This window comes from Musa acuminata, chromosome BXJ3-7 (assembly GCF_036884655.1).
Source record: "Musa acuminata AAA Group cultivar baxijiao chromosome BXJ3-7, Cavendish_Baxijiao_AAA, whole genome shotgun sequence".
Lineage (NCBI taxonomy): Eukaryota > Viridiplantae > Streptophyta > Magnoliopsida > Zingiberales > Musaceae > Musa > Musa acuminata.
Window position 1 is genome coordinate 35,186,094 of NC_088355.1, and position 20,452 is coordinate 35,206,545.

Consider the following 20,452-nt stretch of genomic DNA (forward strand, 5'->3'; position numbering starts at 1 on the left):
CATAATAAGAAAATTAAAACTAAGTAACAAGACTTTTGAAAGGGTATTGTTGAACATGTAATGGATATAATCTTTTGTAGATTCAGAGAAAACAAGAGCTGTGCACAATAATTAACGTAGAAAGAGACCAAAAAAACCTACTATCTTCCCTTTTTCCATTTCCTTTAAAATGCCCATAATACAACCTAATTAATTTTCTCTACAACCCAAACAGATCAATAAAATGTTTGGGCAGTTCTTTCGCTAGTCGGTCTTCTCAATAATATACCAGACTTCACATTATTTGGGCTAATCCAGTCGGTCACTAACGTCCTAGTGTGTTCTGTCGAGTTTATACAATGTTCTCTTTCATCAGAATACAGTGAGGATGGGTTCCCATTGCTGTCATGCTTGATGCGGTCGTACCGCTCAGCCTCCACTTGATCGGTTTCCCTGCCGGAACAACTGGCATTCGACCCAGAATCGTTGCTGCTGGGGAGATCAGGCAGTGATCCATTTAAGACTGCTTTTGAGGAACGCACCGATCCCCGAGGAGAATGAGCGAATCCATCAGAATCTTCAAAGATTCTTAGGGGGCTATTCAGGTTGATACTGTCCGATTCTCCCGACATGTGCTCCCAGTACTCTTCAAAACTTGTCGAGTCCCTTGTGCTCTCTGTGCTACAGGAGGAACCTTCATCGAAAAGAGAGGAACTGTCGCTGGAAGAATCAATCAAGGGAAGACGGAGTCTCTCACTCAACATATCTGATGAGTGAGAACTGGACTGGTCACCAATTATCCGAGGTGGGTAAAGGTAATGTGCAACCGATGAACCGCCAGGCTTTCCCTTGATTTCCTTGCTTCTGGGCTTCTTTGCATGTGGAAGATCCTGGGCCATTGCTTTTCTGACGGAGCTTGGAGCACGTGGCGAACACCTAATTTTAAATGTTTCACTGAGAATTTAAGAAACCCAATCGAATCAAAGAATGCAAAGCACATTTGACTCTACCTGGCATAAAGAAGCATGTATGCACCTTTCGATAAGACCTTATCAAGCTCCATGGGTTTTACCTGAGCAAAAAATAAAAATAATCAAGGTACTTCATTGTTAGATAAACATATACACCATGATGACATCCATAGCTTTGTTTTATTTTACGGATTGTATCAAAAGTTTATGAAAGGTCACATGATCATTAGGAAGATCAAATGAAGCAAAGATAAAGAATATGCAATTTGAACCCTGTCATTATACTACGATGAGCAACTACGAAACATAGGCTTTGAAGATATAAGAGGTAACTTTCTATTGCATAAATCACTCTTATATTGTGTAATAAGCACTATCTTCATCATTTTACGTGAAGTTATAGTTGCCAACTAAAACATAGAACTAAAAACATATTGTAGCTCTGTTCCAAATCAAATATGACAATTTGCTTAGAATAATTTAGATGATTCTAACAAGATTTAATGCATTCTCTATTAAGTACCTTAATAAGTTTGTAAAAACCGGCCCTTCAATCAGGGCAAGAATTTAACAAGAAGAATACCTCACTATCATTGGTCTCGTACCACTTGCCTTGCGTATCCTTCACATAGCAGACATAGTGACCAGAAAAGGAAGCATTCATGACATCTATGTGAACAATTACTGCATACAGACGGTAAACAGGGGACTTGTCATCTCCGCTCATGTAAGGAGCTAAATTAAGGTACTCGGGGAACCGAACATCTTTATTGAGTTTGCCAAATTTACCAGACTGCATAAAGAATAAAAGACAATCTAAGTAACAAAATTGACGATAGAGAAAGATACTGATTCCAAATAAAACAATGAGCAAATTGGCAGAATCACTTTTACTAATTTAAAAGCTGAATACATCTATAAGAAGTGAAAGGTTTTGCTTATGAGAAATTACCTGAAATCGTTTCAACACGATGGTCAAAACATTGGGAGCCTCCAGTATTGTCAATCTCTTTTTTGCTCGCTCGTAAGACTTGCATCTTATAAGAATAGAAAATATGCAGTATAAGATAACCAAAAAAAATGTCTCTTAGTTTATAGTTAACGCTATCATTGCAGCAGAACATGTAAAAGAATATCAAAATACTCGCATTAGAATGCAGAATTCACCATGATGTAAAAATTTGTGTCCCCTCTAGGTCAGGATGGGCTATGTCAGAACAAGTTTCACATAAAAAAATTGAGCTGGCATTCACCTTGGTCACTATCATTATGGTCAGAAGAACATAACCAATCAGGATCTAATACAGTGGTCATGGTCATATCTGATTTGCATGGCAAAGCTTATATTTAGGGGAAAAAGAATTAGTCTTAACTAATCATTTTCTTATGAACTTCATGTTAAATGTAAGCCACTCCGACTGACTTAAGCACCCAGGTTGCAGACCAACCTTAACAGGAGAGACCTTGAAACTCAATTTGAAGATACTTCATTATGGTAATAAATTAAACACAGTTGTGATGTACCATCCAGTATCTTTTTTGTAATTCTGATTTCTTTGCTGACTCGTGAGGGGATACAAGTTTCTTTATAGAGCCCTAATGACCAGTAGTATTTGTCAAGACTTCAGGATCTGAAATATCATCAAGGCATGTTAAGTTGGCCAACAGAAATCATTGTCAATGTAGCAATGTAACTGACCCTTGAAAATCCTCATTGTAGACTTTACATATTTCCCTTGCTCGGGCTATTTCTCTATCCCATTATGCCATATACTCAAATACCAGCTAGCAATAGTATTGAAATATTTAAAGCTATACTTATGAGTTGAATATGCTCATAGGGAAGAAACTGTCGTAATAATAATCAAAGTTTCTTTTTCATCCGCTAAAGATGTAATTCAAAGCAAGGCTCCTAATTTTGTGTATTGGTACTGTATCAAGCCCGGTACCAATTCGTACCAGGTGTATGAATGTCAGAACGCCTGTCTGTATTGATTTAAAAAAGAACACTAAAAAGACTAGAGAAAACAAAGTGGTACAGAGCCTGCATAGCCCTGTACCAGATAGTGCTGTCCATGTACGAAGTGGTACCGACCATGTACCAAAGGTACCAGGCAGTACAGGGTCTGTAGTCTGTACCACATCAGTACCAAAATGTACCACCCAGTTTTCACAGATCTGTGTACCTGTAACCTGTCAATGCAGTAAATATCACTCATCCATACTGTATCATGCAGTATTGCTGATTCAAAGACTGATGATAAAAATTAAAAATGGAGCATGTCCAATTTGATCAATTCTAAAACATAAAAAGAAACCAACCTGTCACACTCATACTTGTTCTCCCCATCCAAAATTTCTATAGATGTAAAACGGAGAAGTGCTTCATCAAGAGTAGCAATGTTGCCATCGATCTCAACAGTAACATCCATCATTCTTTCACATCGCTCAGACTTGCCCTTACATCTGCTGCACCTTATCTGCATTAGTTAACCATCAACCACTAACCAGTTAGTTGTTAGCTAGCTACAATGTCATGAATAAATATTTCTAAGGAACAGTTTTAATAACATAGACAAGAAAATTTTACAAATTAGATTACCTTAGATCGCAAGTAACCACCAAAAATTTGTTGTATAAGTGTTGTTTCGTCTGCCAATAAACCATCTGGTTTTTTTCTAGCTTCCTTTAAGCAAGCGGATTGCATGCAATCGATAGCATACCTGCCAAAATATATGAATAAAGTGAATTTTCCTAAATGTTAGCAACATTGGAAAAGCAAGCATATGTAATCACCACAACATATTCTCATGATCAAGTAATTTCTAATAAGCATGATCAATTCAGTTATTAGTATGTGATACATAGAATAACCTTGTAATTAAACCTACTTTAAAATAATCAGACAACATGAACTACTGTTGATAACTAGAGGTTTGAAAACAAAGTGAACTAGACAAAGTTAACACAGGAATTTCAATATTATGTATGCACAATGTCTTTGATGCCAACTAATGCAGACCTATTATGTAGATGCATGGAGAACAGAAACAAATTCAAAGTCGAGCAGAACTCAGGTAGTTAGTAAGCAAAATATAACTAAGATTCAGCACAGAGAAAAAGAAACAGTCCCAATGAGACTACTCAACCCAAACAACTATGATTAACAGCAACAAAGGATTTTACAAGAAATTGAAAAATAAGAAAAAAAATTTAAATCAAAATGATTAGGAGAACAAGGATCTATGCTGTGCGCTACGATAAGAGGTATTAATGATTAATTGGCAGTACAAGTACAAGCTTAGGTCTCACCAGGAAAAGAATTACAACAGTTACACTGTATCTACAAAAGACTTTCTCCATGAAGGGTGCGATTTCTCAATGTGTAGGTCTCTAATAGTAAGGGCAGCAAATCAACAGTAGATGTAAGCAAGAAGGAAGGGAGTGGTGGAAGACAAGGAACTAAGGAAACGATTAGAAGTAGAATGAACTAAACTGCAAAAGAGGGGATAAAGTCACTCTTAAAAAGACATAAAATCTGAACAAATTTATTTTCTGCACCCGTTAGGCCAGTTGTCATCCCCTTTTAAGTGCTTTGCCAATAATGAAACAGAGTCCTAATAAATCCAATCTTATTTGATTAGTTGAAAACCAACAAATTTAAACTTATGATGATCAAGTGGAAAAGGAGTCAAATCCAATCTAATCTTATTTGATCATTGCAAAATACTTAAATCAAACCATCCAACAATCCTTAAATCATGAAGTATCTATAAAAGAATCTCACCTAAATCTAGTGCTCCAAATAAAGATAAAACAAAATATAACTTGATGTGAACAACCCCAAATCTAGGTGATCATAGATTGATTATGAGCTTTCATTATAGTCCCAAAAAGAAGAAAAAAGGTGGGAAGAAAAATTAACCTAAAAATGTGTATTTCCAAGCAAGGATCGTCATTTCGATTACTAGACGTGTTTTGGTAATCGAGTCAGGCCAGTACATACTAGTCAATACTGGTACCGTGTTGTCACGAACTTAGCTGAAATTGCCTAAGTCATGAGGCACCTTTACGACAAAGTCACGGACTTAACAAGAGTTGCCTAAATCGTGACCCTTGCACCAACTTCTCGGACTTAGTTGGGATTGTCTAAGACATGATGCACCCTTGTGATATGCGTCCGCAAAGGATCAGCCAATTTACAACCTCGCTTAGGTCCCGTAGGACCAGTAAAAAGAGAAAGTTGATTAGTTCGAAAGAGAGAAGCTTTACAAGCACTTTGAGTGCAAGAGAGAAAAGAGAGGAAATAGAAAACAAGGACTTTAGAAGGCAAAACGAACAGTCGCAAGTCCACAAAAGATTGATCACTGGGTGTCGGGCGCGATGGCAAGTTCCCGTCAAGTTAACGTGCGAACTTGTGTTCACCGATCAAGGTGCAACATTATCTCGAAGCCCCATCCCTCCTGGTGCCACGCGAGGGGTTCTATGGTGCTGAGATGACTAACATTTCGCGTGCGGCTACGGCGGCAAAAAACAGGCCATGGCACGTGAAAACGAAGCCATTTTGGGGCAGTTTTGCCTGACACGGTAAGCAATTACACTACAACATTGAGAACTATAGTTGCTTACATTTTTCAAGCAAAAACATACAAAACCAAGGAAAAACATGCTGCTAAGCATCTGAACAAGCATGCAAAAGCGATAAACGGTTCATTGAGCGAAGATGTTGCAAATGTGCAATGACTATTCGTGACATTCTCCCCCACTTAAATTGTCGATGCCGTCGTCGACACTTGTTGGTAGGATTTGATGACTACTTCGTGTTGTAGGGCATCTTCAGGCTCCCAACTGGCTTCTGTTCGAGAAAGTTTTCGTCACTTCATCAGGTATTCAGTTTGCTCCACTTCGTCAGGTAGTTTTGTCTTGCGCTCCGCTAAAATTATTTCAACTCGCTTCTCGTAGGAGGCTCTAATGGGGGGTAGTCGAGTTGGAATGCTTCAAGAAACATCTTGCGAATCTAAAGTGGTAGGTTTTCAAGTTGCTTGCGTGAAAGACGTTTTGAATTTTGAGCCACACCGACAGTTGCAACTTATAGGAGATGTTGTCTACCTTGCTGATGATTGAGAAGGGTCCTTCGTACTTGTGCACCAATCCCTTGTGTACTTTTTGCCTGGAGAACTAGAGTGATGTTGGTTGAAGCTTTACCAACACCAAGTCGCCCACTTTAAGGGATTGGTGCATGTTAGCATGTTAGTGTCATTCCTTCGCCAAGTGATATGCTGACGCCTACTCTCGGTATACCCGATCGCCAAGGTGTGAGGAGTCAACGATTGTTGTCCCTTAATGACCTTGAAGGGGCTCTTGTTGAACTCAGAGCTCCGCTACAAGTTGTAGAAGCATTAGGCAATGTCCAACAGCTTAACCTAATCCCGTTGGTTGGCACTCACATAGTGCCGAAGATATTGCTCAATGAGCGAATTTATTCTTTCAGTTTGGTCATCCATCTAGGGGTGGAGGCCTATGGAGAAGTATAACTTGGACCTTAGCAATTTGAATAGCTTGGTCCAAAATCGTCCCAAGAACCGAGCATCTCGATCACTAATGATATTATGCGGGATTCCCCAATACTTCACCACATTCTTCATCATCAACTTGGCTGCCTCCTCTACTAAATAGTGTAGGGGTGCAACAATGAATGTTGCATACTTCGCAAACCGATTAACCACCACGAGTATCGACTCGAGTCCCCCCACTGCCAGCAAGCTTGACATGAAGTCTAAGGAAATGCTCTCCCACGATCTTTCCGATACGGGCAACGACTTCAAAATTCCCACCGGCTTCCACTGCTCTACCTTATCTTATTGGCAAGTAAGACACGTTCGAACATATTCCTCCACATTAGTCTCCATCTTTGGCCAATTAGAAGGCCCTCTCCACGAGAGCTAATGTTCGGTGAATATCCGGATGTCTAGCCCAAAGGGAATTGTGACACTCTCTTAAGAGTTCACGCCTCAAATTGTTTGCTCAAGGAACATAAACTCTATTCCCTTTTGTGTAGACAAGTCCCTATTGGCCCCAAAATCATCGTGCCTTGCCTTCTTTGATTGCATCAGGGTTACTGCATGGGGATCACTGTGCAGTCCATCCCAGATCCTAGAAAGGAAGTTGAAGTGCAACTTACTTGCTTGGCCTCCACCCTCCAGCTGCATGGCATTCACCTGCTCCACTTTCTAACTCAATGCAACGGCCACGACATTTGCTCTTCCAAGCTTATACTTCATTGCCATATTAAACTCAGCTAGGAAGTCCTGTCATCGTACTTGCTTTGGGAAGAGTTTCTTTTGAATTTGCAAGTAACTCAACGCGATATTATTCGTCCTCAACACAAATCACGATCCGAGAAGGTAGTGTCGCCAAACTCGTAGATAGTGAACCACCGCTATCATCTCTTTCTCGTGCATCAAATACCGCCGCTTGGTCTCGTTGAGCTTAGGGTTCTCGTAGGCCACCCGGTGACCCTCCTGCATAAGTACTCTCCCAGTAGCGAAGTATGAAGCATCTGTATGGACTTCAAAGGGTTTCCCATAGTCCAATAATTTGAGTATCGATTCTTCCAACACAGCAGCCTTTAGATCTTGGAATGCCGCTTCACATTTGTTGGACCATCGCTAAGGCTGCTCCATTTTCAGCAACTCCGTCAGTGGAGTTGCGCGCTTCAAATACCCAGGTATAAAGCACCGATAGTAGTTGATGAAACCAAGGAAGGATCTCAGCTCCGCCATCTTTGGTGTTCACCATTCCGCCATAGCATGCACCTTTGATTTATCTATCTGAATGGAATCGTCATCCGATTCAATGCCCCAAGAACAAAATCTCCGTTTGAGCAAAGTAGTACTTCTCCCTTTTCACGAATAATGTTTTCTCCCTAAGGACCTTGAAAATTGTTCAAATGTGCTCGACATGCACCTCGAGCGTTTGGTTGTGGACGACGATGTCATCTAAGTAGATGACCACAAACTTGTCCAAATACTGCTTGGATAGTTGGTTCATAAGAGTACAGAATGTGGCTAAAGCATTGGTTAAGCCAAAAGGCATCACTAAGAATTTGAATACTCCATACCTAGTTACATAGGTAGTCTTCACTTTGTTGCCTTCAGCAATGTGCACCTGCCAGTACCTCGACCGAAGATCGAGTTTTAAGAAATACTTTGCTTTGCCCAATTGATCAAACAAGTCCGTGATGAGTAAGATGGGATACTTTTCTTCATCGTCACCTTATTTAGGGCCTGATAGTCGAAGCATAATCAAATGCTGCCATCTTGTTTCTTTTGGAAGAGGAATGGAGCTCCGAATGGTGCTTTTGAACTGAGGATGAGACCACGCTTAGCAGTTCATCTAATTGCTTCTTGCGCTCTGCCAACTCTAGAAGGGCCATGCGATGTGGTGGTCTCGTTGGAGGCTTCACTCTTGACTCCAGCTCGATATGATGATCCACGCCTTTGCATGGTGGCAGAGTTTTTGACAACTCGGGCAACATAGCATCTATGAACTCTTTTAAAATGCTTGCCACCACAGCAGGTTCATGAATGACCTCCTCATCAAGTGGCTCCAGCTTTACAACAACCACGAAGGTTAAATCTCTTTTTTGCACCCCTTTCTTCAGTTGTAATGCTAATATTAGTAGTCGGTCCTTGACTACTCGAGAAACAGAAAACATGCAGGGGTCTTCACCTCCCATTAGACATAAGGAGTTTAGGAACGACATTGGCACCAACTTCGCCGCATACATGAACTTCATTCTGAGAATCACTTGGAAATCGTCTAGTGGCACCACCATCATATTTGTGCTTCCGCTTCATGTCCCGATCTTGATGGGTACTGCCTTTGCTAGTCCGGAGATCCGCATAGCCTCCGAGTTCACTGCCTTCATCCGACTTGGGTTCTTCTCCAAGTTTAGCCCAAGTCGCCTTACTTCTCTATCGGCAATGAAATTGTGGGTGGTGCTTGTGTCAACCATCGCACGGGTTGTTTGGCCATTGAGTTTGATGTCCACGCACATCAGCTCGCTGCTCCCTGTTTTTTGTGGCTTCATCTTCAAGTTCTCCCCCACTTGACCCCGTAACGCATTTAACAAACACATTGCTCCCATCCGGGGTCCTTACGACTCCTCACCGCTGTTGCCGGATTCTGAACTACTTGAACTAGGAGCGACGGCTTTGCCCATTTTGGGCCGAGGGGGGTGGGGTGGTGGTGGTGGTGGGGGGTTAAAGCATTGGGTGCTTGTTTCTATGGACAGTCCCTCACCATGTACAGTCCTCCGCACAAGAAGCATCCGCTATATTTTGAGGACTTTCCTTTTAAGCTTGACCCTTTACGGGAACTCTTCTTCCTTTGTTCACCCTTGAACTCCTTTACTCGAGAATATTTTGCTAGTCATATGTGCCCTGCAAGCCAATCACGTAAGTGATGACACGTATAACATGATACGTACTCTTTTTGCTTATTATTTATTTGACATTTTTCTCACTTTATATTGCCTATTACATGTATTATGATGTTCATGAATCTATACAATGAAAATCGGATCGTGATGAGATCACGATAATGAGACTGCTTCGCCTTTAAATACAAAACCCTAAATAATTTCGATCATAGGTCACTCAAGAGGGACATCGAGATGACCAGATAGATTGGTCGTGTGGTATACTCGTCCATATGATAGAGGTAGTTGGTCTCATAGCTGCTCTGTGAGGACACTAGGGATACCACGCTGGTGCTCATTGGAGAATGAGTTCACTAATTGATCCGCTCACGGAATGTTGGATGATTGATGATACCTCATTGTCAGATAGCGATTATGTCATCCCAGTGGTGTATCTGGTCCTTAGACTTGAAACACCAAGGATGTCCAGTATGAGTACTGCACTCTTTGATACCGGACTTATTAGCCTGGTAGTTCCAGATCTAGCACAACCAATCATCGAGAGTAGCAGCCACCTTACAAGGGCTATTGAGTATCGATAGAGGATCATCAACTCTCGGTGTCATGAGAGGAATATCACATGTGTTCTTACTCAAGCAAATCCCTGACTAGGGTTATTCAGATTGAGAGGGAAAGAATTCTTCGGGAGAATCCGATTAGAGCGAAACTCGAGTACAAACCGTATGGGCCTGATAGCACCATGTCCGGTATACAATCTCTGGGATATTAGATAGATAAGGACTATAGATACACGGTAACTGAGGACAGACAGGTCTAATAGGTTGGATTCCCTTGTATCATTAGGGGACTACGGCGTAGTGGCCTAGTACGTCTGCAGTCGATGAGTCGAGTGAATTATTATGGAGATAATAATTCACTGAGTTAGAATGAGTTCTGATAGATATGACTTACGGCCAGCTTGATATTGGGCCTAGAAGGTCACACACATATGATAGGTATTACGACAAGTAGAGGTTCAGATATAAGATATCTGTCGGAACCCCTATTTTATTGGATATCCAATAAGCCCCTGAATTATTGGATCTTATGGATGAGATCCAATAAGAGCTAATGAGAGATTATTGGATAGAGACCCACTAATATAAGAGGCTTGGGTAGTCGGAAGGAGATCCAGTACCCAATAGTGCAGAATTCATTAAGGTTAAGTTGACAGTGGACCTCTATAAATAGGAGAGAACCAAAAGGCCATAAGCTAAACCCCCTTTTGGCTGCCACCTCATATTCTCTTCTCCCACTCTCCTCAGCCAACAGCCCCTGTTTAGGGCGTGTGGACAGTAAGAAGAGTCGGCCCCTTCTTGATTGCGTGGTGCGTGCAACGAGAAAATTTGAGCCACGATTTGAGGAGCATCTTCACAACCCTTGCCATGTGAATCATCGCTAGAGAGGACAATTGACCTCCTTCATCCTCTCCCACAATTGTATCTGCAGGTTTTCAGGGATATACGATCTCCCTAGGTAACACACATCCCTTAACACACGTGAATTTTCGGTTTTAAGAGTTTTTGCACACCAATCTTCGCACGACGATAAGAAACTATTTTCTGTGGAAATCTAAGATGTTTGTTTTCTATTCATCCACTACGCGTGTGATGTCGCCCCAGGTTTCCCAACATAATTCAGTAAGCGATCTCCTGAACATTGTTTCTTTTTTCCATGGGTCATTCGAGGAAACAAAGTTAGTGAGCCTTTTCACGGCCGCAATTGCCCTGATTACATCGGTGACATTCCTTCGATGCAATTCCTGTTGTGTCAACAGCTTCAAGCCATCAAGGAAGCTAAATAACTTATCTTTTCAGACATGTCCTATATGTCCAATATCAATACGAAAAATTGTTTCATATAGTCTTGAATGGAAGTACTTTGGCGGAGTTGTCTCAACTTCCTCTTTGCGACGAACTCTGTGTTCTCGAGTAGGAAATGAGTTCTCAACTCTCGCTTCAAGTTCTCCCATGCGTCCACTCGACATCAACTTTATTGGATCTCCTCCCAATGGGTTTGTCACTAAAGTTTTGCACCCTCATTCAGATATATAGTTACTATCGAAACTTTGGTATCTTCATAATCAGGTCTTCTAGCTCGAAAGTACTGCTCCATTTCGAACAAGAAATTCTTGAGCTATTTTGCATTCCTGGCACTGCCTTAGCAATGAGGCTCAAGTGCCCTCAAGTTGTGTGGCAACACAACGCGGGTGTTGCTCCCTCCCGCATTTAGTGCCCTTATGAACAATTTCACTCTAGAAGTGAGTTTCACCACCACTTAGTGCAGATGTTGCACGAAATCTACCATGACTTAGTGCAGATGTTGCACGAAGTGTTCGGTGTTTTCTATCAGTCGATCGACTAGGGACTCAACCTTGTCGATTCGAGATTTTAACTTCTTCTTGCGAGCTCTCTACCCCAAGAAGCCTTCATTGGGCATAGTAGAGTTCATCTAAACTCGTTTCAAAAACATCCAGGCGAGTTTCTGCCGTTGTGAGTATCTCCTTGTGGCTCTTTTTCCCGGTTGGCACTCCAGATTGTGCTTCCCCCACTCACAGAGATTAGCCAACTTCTCGCTCGTCATGTTCACCGTTGCGCTCCTCCTGAGTGGCCCCAACATGAGAGCAAGTTTACACTTGTAGCCCACTTGTGCTTGCTTGGGGCAATGGTCTAGCTTTCCCCATCTTGCTTGATTCACCACAATGCTTCGTCATGGCAAGATTACGAAGTTTCTTCGCTGTTTGCTCGAATTGCTTGTCCGCTCTGATACCACAATGTCACGAACTTAGCTGAAATTGCCTAAGTCATGAAGCATCCTTGTGGCAAAGTCACGAACTTAGCTGGAGTTGCCTAAGTCGTGGTGCACCCTTGCGTCAACTTCTCGGACTTAGTTGGGATCGCTTAAGTCATGACGCACTCTTGCGATATGCATCCGCAAAGGGTTAGCCAATTTACAACCTAAAGCAAAACATGTTGCCAAGCATCTGTACAAGCATGGAAAAGCAACGAACGGTTCGTTGAGCAAAGATATTACGGGTGCACAATGACCGTTCATGACAATGTGTCACTAGTACGTATCAATGTTTCGGAGAGAAAGAAAAGAGGAAGAGAATGAAGAGGAAAAACAAGAGATGGTTGAGGAAGAGGAGGAACAGGAAGAGATGGAGTAAGAGGAACAAGAAGAGATGGTGGAGGAAGGAGGAAGAGGAAGAGAAGGGGCATACCTAGTAGGTGATTGTGTGAAAGGCAATGCATAGCGTGGTATCCTACGGGCAATTAGAACAATGGCAGGAAAAAGGGGGTGCATGATAGTGGTGTGTGGCAAGGTCACAACATGTGTGAGAAACAGGGCAGACTGTGCGAGAAACCCTACACCCTAGACCATTGTTTATTTCCTTTTTATATTAGAAGACCGAACCGCCCAAAACAGGGGTGATCCACGTACTGATTCATGCCAAGATTAATACATACCATCATTTCATACTGGTCCATGCTGAACATCATTCGTTGTTCCCATGTATGCAAGTAGAATTTGCTTCATGCCCCCACATGTACAGTGCAGCAACACAGCATGATACATGTCCCTATGCAAATAGCTAATTGGTGCAAGCAAAATTTACAATACCTAAATACTTGACCGACCTAATAAGACTAATTCAAGCTAACTCTAGACTGCATTTTGTCTCATCTTCATCGTTTTTTGTTCATGAACAACAACGGATAAGTTAGAAAGCAAGATTCGTAATTTCGTACTGTATCGACATTTCAAGCTTTGCTCGATACGGTATGATATGGGCGTACTGAGTGGTACACTAAGGTGTACCACTCGGTGTGTGTGTGTGTGTGTGTGTGTGTGTGTGTGTATATAATAATAATAGGAGGCGTACGCTGCCTCGACAATGTCGTCTCCTTTTCTTCTCCTCGTCACGTCAGATGAGGAGAAGACGCGGTTTCTCCTTATCTGCGATCGGCCTTCGACGAAGACGTTGAAGGCCACAGACGTTTCCGACCTTCGGCGAAGAATGCGGCAAAGGCCGTAGGCGTCTCTGGTATTCTACAAAGAACGCGGCGAAAAAGAAGCCGAGCCACCGCCTCTCTGTTACCTCCTAGATTGAGATCATCAAGGGAGGGCAACGTCGAATTGAGAAGCGTCGAGGTTCTCCCAATTCTCCCTCTTCTTCGAGCACCTTCTCCCTCTTCTCCCTCGACGCTTCTCCTTCCCTCGCCGCAGCCAGGCTAATACCGCCCGGTAGCGATCGGCGACGATCGAAATCGACTGTTACCAACCTGTTTTGAGCGGTAACGGTCAAAATATCAACCCTTACCGCCCGAAATCGACTGTTACCAACCTGTTTTGAGCGGTAACGGTTGACATAAAACATTTTAGCATATAAGGGGCTATGTCAACCTGCTTCCTATTGATGATGCCCAGATAAAACTAATGATAAGGAAATTGCAAATTTATATGTAACATATGATTTTCCAAACTCACCTTAAAAACTCATGGGCATCTTCTTCTTGTCCATGGCCAAAATTACTTCCAATATTGTGTAAATGAGAGAGTATGCCAATGGGCGACAAAGGAGATCTCCCGTTTTTTACTAACATCACAAGACTTTCAAATTCACATGTAAAGCACCACTCTTTCTTTGGACCTAGTAATAATGGGAAAAAAGTTAAAAGAACTGCATTCTAAAGTAACAGAAAAACAACGAAGCAAAATGGAGAATACGCATACATATTCTGGAGTGAAGACCTTCAAGAAGATATGCAGTCAATGGCCGAGTAAATGTCAAGCACTGGAGAACAACATTAGCATAACAGCTGCAATCCACAAATAAACAAGTTTGAGGAGGAAAGTCAGTCGATTGATCACAATGATGGTTTCAACTTGTAGGTAGTTATATGCCACCATTATTATATCATGAAATCATGAAGTATAATAGTCCTTATAATGTTTACCAAGTATACAATATCCACATAGCTCATCATTTAACCAAACAATTTCTATCGTCTTAACAGTTCAGAAACCTATGAGAACATAGAGCTCTACATGGAACATGCAGAAATTCTTCATATCCCCATTTTGAGATATTGTGTATAGATAAGGTGAATTAGGCAAGTTGATCAGTAAACAATACATCAGCAAAAAGTAGGAGCTCCAAAGGGCTTCAAACCAATAGTTGATGTTGCACAAGTTGAGACTCGAGTTTTAATGAGTGAATAACAAAGGGCAGAATGATTATTGTAAGTAGAAAATAACTAAAGTAACAGGTAATTTTTTTTAACTAGAGAAACTAACATGATAACTTCAGCTAGCTTGTGACCACTAACAAGTAAAAATCTTTAACTAGAAAAACTAACATTATAACTTCAGCTAGCTCGTGACCAGTATCTTTGACAAAAAAATCCCTGAGCAGGCAAGATACAGAAAATGCATATAGTTGCATTTCAATTTACCTGGCCCCTGGCACATACCTGCTCATGTAACCACCATGGCCAGGCATAAGCAGAGCATGGATGATACGTTCATTGCTAACCATATTCACACACATGGCTGACATGCAAACTCATCAATCATCCTATTTCACTAGACTAGATATGAGGTAAAAAGAATAAGAAGCAGTGGCAATAATCTTAAAAGAACTGGAACATATAAGAATCAGCAAAAAGTAACAATGCATGTGGAGCAGCACTTGTTTGATACCTGTTTCCACAGTTAATTAGACCACAGGGACGCAATTCGATCTTGTCAGAGTTGTAAAGTTTGATGAAACGGTCATAAGGAAAAAGCATCTGCAAAATTAATATGAATTAGAGTAAGCCAAACGGAACCTAGGATAAGTGTAAGCAACTTAACGACAATAGACTGACATGCCCTCAAACAAATGCATGTCAGTCTATACCATTATGTTGATAACCAACAAGTTCTCTTACCAATTCGGAAGAGTAATGCCTTGAAATTTTAGATGTGACCTCCTTAACAACTCTTGTGTCAGATGTCGACATCCCATTTTGTAAAGAATCAAAAGTAGCAGGTGCTCCATTCGGTTTTTTAGGTGCATTACCAACCTTTGAGTATTTGTAAAGTACAACAGGGTGAGCACCACCATTTGATAATAATTGATCAGAAACAGATGCCAAAGATCCCAAAGTTCTGGACTTCAAGGACTGTAATTGAGTGTTCGTCCCATTAGCAACAGGTCCTGATGTTTTCATGTTTGAAGTAAGTGCCTCCTTGTGCTCTGATTGAGATTTTGCCTCCAATGAAGCAGATGCATAAGAATTTTCAGACTTTGAGGATGTGCGCAGATGAATCCCATTGCTAACTCTCAGAGGAGTGACCTCACCTTCACTGGCAACCTCAGAATGCTCAGTATTTGTATGATCAAGAGATGAGGTTGCTTTTGAGCCAGATAAGCCCCTCAACCTTGATTCATCTGCCTCCGTTTCAGATGCTGATGCCTTCTTTATATCACTGGAGCAACATGCATTATTTGTCGGAGAATTTGATATAGCAAGCTCAGGAGTTGCAGGATTTGTTGGATTTTCATAACTAGTATTGACCGCTGTTCTGAGGCTATTGGTAGGAATATCAAAAGATGAAGATTCTCCTACCCTATCATCATGTATTGGAAGTAGCTTGTCACTGGACAAAGCCTCGTCAGGAGTCCCAACACTATGAGAAAATGTTGAGTGACCAGGTACCAAGGAACCAGAAGTGCTTCCCAGACTATGTTCCAGTGAACCAGAAGTGCTTTCCTTTCCAGAAACATTCATAGAATTGCTTTCTTCATGTTTGTCTTCTCTGTTAAAACCACTAGAAGAAAATGTGGGATCAGATGCAGCAGGCCTCTTGGAAAATGCCTCAGCTGCTTTGGTGCTTAGTTCCTCTTTGTGCTCCAGATCCCTCTTGGGTAAGCCAGAGCAGTCAGCTTGCTCTACCTCGAGACCAGAAATATTTGATTCACCACCATGGTGATCACTTACAGGTGGTGGATGGCATTCATCCTTGTGGCCTTGTCTCCAATGAATAATCTGGCATTTGCCAGAGCTGCAATAAACAAGGAAACAAATTGTTGACTTTAAGCATGATCATCAATCTGCAATCTTTTCAAAAAGTCCAAGAATGGCACAATATTGCAGGATAGTCATTTGCAATACAGTACATATGTTTAATTTTTATATTACTATATCTGCATCAAGAAACAAGCAGAAAGCACCAATGAGTATATTCAGTAAACAAACTTTAGATTTAAATGGGTGAACTTAATAAACTTGTGAGGCAATCAATCAGTTTGTCCATTGCAAATCAGCAGATTTACAAATTTTAGCAGCTAAACATTATGTTATGACCATGTCAAATATCTATACTTCAGTTTCTGGTTTGGCAGTGGACTATGATTCCTAATGCTTATTTAAAAAGATAATATCTTGATGTCTCTGTTGAGACATTCTAACAGTTTCATAATTTATTGGTCTCAGGTTTGAGTCCATGTGCCAGTCTTGTCCGCTGTTTAACATAATGGAAGATAATATCCAGCTGATTTTGTATTATCATAGAATATCATTCTTCAAAAAACAATGAGACAAATCTTAAAAATGTCATGCTAAATTTGCATTTTTACAGATATTATCATCATCCTTGATGATGATTATTTGTTAAACTGTTTGTAAATCAGCATCAGCAGAATTTGAGTAATCTACCTCAATCCTCGAACTGCTGAAACCCAACTCACTCTTGTAAGGAAAATCCAAATCCACAACCAAACATCCAGGAACATAGACTTTGCATAAATCGAATGGAATGAAGTAAAGATAATTCAACCAGAACAAAATATGATGAAAAGATAAAAGGAAAAAATGTATCTGGTGAAGTTGGACCACATCAAACAGATATGAGGCATAAGAAATATACAGAGGCAAAAGAGAGCAAAAGCTGAACCCTGGAACCTAAAAATACTATAACAGATATTAATGAATTTTGGAAACTAACAATCGTGAAACGGTATAGAAAGATACTTGCTCAAACCGAGGATGAAAAGCTACCGAGTAATTGTAAATCTCAAAAGGGAAAAGGAATTTGTATTTTCCCAGGACTCAGTACTAGAACCCCAAGTAGAAGTATGACAAAAAAAAAACAGAGCAGTCTACTTTTTTTTTTTGCAATCAACGAGTGTTTTGAACACGATGCAAGAATTTTGCTAGATTTCTTCAGTGTGAATAATATATTTCTTTTCAACCATCAATAAGCAAGAAAAAGACAAAAGTCATGCAAAATTATTCAAGATCAAAACAAGTTAAATTAAAGACAAAAGGTGTCTTTTACTTCCACCACATCATGAACTGTCCGAAGTGATAATATTTTTGCACTCCCATCAGGTTTTTATCCCAACCACTGATTTCTTCTTTTACATGAAAAACCAATTTTTGGTTTGAAAAAGGCAATGCCTGACGGAAATTCAAAGTCTCCTATTTCATTTTTCTTGTGTCTTTTTCATTAATTACTGAGTTATTTAGACACCAACAACGACAACTTTGCGTCGACATTTACTTGAAATGAAAACAGATCACACAATCATCATGAGAAAGAGGTAGGTTAAATGTAAACAATGAAATAATTTGGGTTTTTGAAGTTAGGCCTTATGGGTTCACTGACTGATAGTACAACTTTTTCACTTGTTAATCACTGAGCAAGTAGTTCACCTATCTAAATACAATCAAGTAAAATTAGTCAGGTTTCTTTACCATCTTTATCAATATGACATGAGAGGACGTTTCTTGATCACATCTAACAACTCTAGATGGTTACACTCCATTAACTGGATAGAGGTGGATGACATGGCATCACATAAATATATCACGAGGAGATAGTCTAGAAAGGTATGAATTCTTCAAGGGGAAAAGTGGCAGAACATCTATAAATAGAAATGTACTTAGACATATTATAAGAGCTTTCACTTTTAAAACAAATATCTCGATTCAACAAAGTCAACAATAACATGAGTGGTTATGTCTAGAAGTGTAAAGCCAGAAAACCCAAGTAGATCAGAGGTGCGAAGCACACTGTGACATGGAGAGCATTAACCTTGGATGCAGCACAAGAACTAAAAAAGGTTGAAGAAGCTAAGATATATTCCTTTGGTATCACTAGCATATACACCACTACAAAATTGACACTCGTAAATTAAAAGAGGTAGTTGTTCTAACAACTAACATCATCCACAAAAATGAGGAGCCCAACACCTGACCTTGTCCAACCGCTTATAGCACACAAGACAATACTTCTCACAGTAAACAAGTACATGAGATTTCGGGTAGGAAAAAAAAATTTATTCGGTGCTCAGAGAAATAAGCTGTGCTGTATTTGACCAAAATTCCAACAGACTAATTGGTTTAGTTTAGGCTACCAACCATGAACTAAATATCTTTTCTATCACAAGTTAACAGCTTCCTAAACCCCAAGTTAACAGCTTCAGAAATTCACCTTCCATCACAGGTTCAAAAAAAGTTCCAATTTCCCCAAATAAGGAATAGGAATATCAATTCCAATCATCACCAATCTAGCTATACAGACCGCAACTAGTAACAAAATTAGAAGAAAAAAAGTAAAGATCCTTCAGATCTAAAATCTGGAGGTCCAAGCCGCATTGTCGCAAAATCATCAGAGAAACCAAAATCCGACAGAACAATTTTACGCCACAAATCAAATTATTCACAGAATACCTATAATTGAACGAAATTAACAGAATTGCAAGAAAGAGAGCAGTGGGGTCTACCAACCAGTATCTGACAGCTTTGCACCGGGCGCATCTCGCGGTGGCCGGGCTAAAGCACACGGGACACTCCGGCCACGCCGAGGTGTCTTTGGCAATCGTAGCAACAGAAGCAGTCGAAGTCGCAGTCGCAGTCGCAGCCGCAGCCGCAGCCGACGCGGCCGAGTAGGCGACCATCGCCTCCATCTCAGCCCGCGCGGTCTCCTCCGCCGCGAGCCGCACCAGCCGCCGGACCTCCGCCTGCCTCGCCGCGGCCAGCCGCCATCTCCTCCGTACCACGAGGGCGAACGCGGGGCCCAAGAGGAGGAGAACCAGCACCGCCGGTCCAGAGAGGCCTAGATCGCCGTGGAGGGGCATCTATCCGCCACCGTTCGCCGGCAAGAGGCTCTCGATCTCCAATCCCCTCCGTAGAGCCGGACGCCGCTCATAGATCCGCCGCCGGCTGCCACTCCGCAACCGACGACCGCGATTTCACCTGCCGGATCCTCTGACGGCAATCCCTATTCGCCCAACCGCCGCCGTACGGTACTACCCTTCGCCGATTTCGCCAAATGGTGGGCGCGTGAGGGAGGAAACAAAGGCAATGGAAGAGCCAAGAGAGGGTAGAAGCGTTTTCGATTTTAATTAAGGGCAAATATAACAGAACAGAAGTTGCGGTGTTCTTGGCAACTTATTATAGTAATCCTTGTCCTAAGAAAATAAAATCCAGAATCTATTTCTTTCTATAAATAAAAACTAAAATCAATTCATTTTGTGCACTCATTAATTGGTTAATCCCCAATAAAATACTATATGTAAGCATGTATAATTTTACACACAAAGATGCTTTGTGTGTGACAAACGCAAATGCACAAAAAGCATAAATAGTATGTCTCCTTAGATCATGCGCGATGTGTATTAACTTTCAATAAAGGACTAAAAAGCTTGTTTTATTTATATTTATAGGTGTGATTTAGACTACAGAAAAAGGAGAAACTAACATTAGATATAGATAATTAATAGGAAAAGCGGAAGGCGGATTTGGGCCATCTCCGCGGTTGACTACGACCGAGCTGTTTGATGTGCCATGCGCGCATCTTAATTAACCTCACACGTGAATTTTTTAATTACTTAATCATTTATTTATGGTTGACAAATGAATTGTATTAACAACGACAAAAGCAAAAACATTAATTAATAAGGCTGTTGAAATGTTTTCCAGGTACGGGGGGAAGGAGAAGAATAAGGTGTTCTGGAGGAGCAATG

At 41.0% G+C, this 20,452-nt stretch overlaps 1 protein-coding gene across 1 annotated transcript; it reads right to left on the reverse strand.

Moving 5' to 3' along the window:
- Positions 1-125: 125 nt before the first annotated feature.
- On the reverse strand, positions 126-19,807 carry LOC135643483 (ubiquitin carboxyl-terminal hydrolase 16-like). The gene is made up of 11 exons (XM_065160492.1): positions 19,215-19,807; positions 15,369-16,485; positions 15,139-15,227; positions 14,170-14,255; positions 13,924-14,086; positions 3,553-3,673; positions 3,273-3,430; positions 1,903-1,987; positions 1,534-1,743; positions 990-1,051; positions 126-915 (listed from the first exon to the last, which is right to left on the reverse strand). The coding sequence occupies exons 1-11, from the start codon at positions 19,562-19,564 to the stop codon at positions 216-218; spliced, it is 3,141 nt and encodes a 1,046-aa protein (XP_065016564.1). The 5' UTR covers positions 19,565-19,807; the 3' UTR covers positions 126-215.
- Between the last annotated feature and the right edge of the window lie 645 nt (positions 19,808-20,452).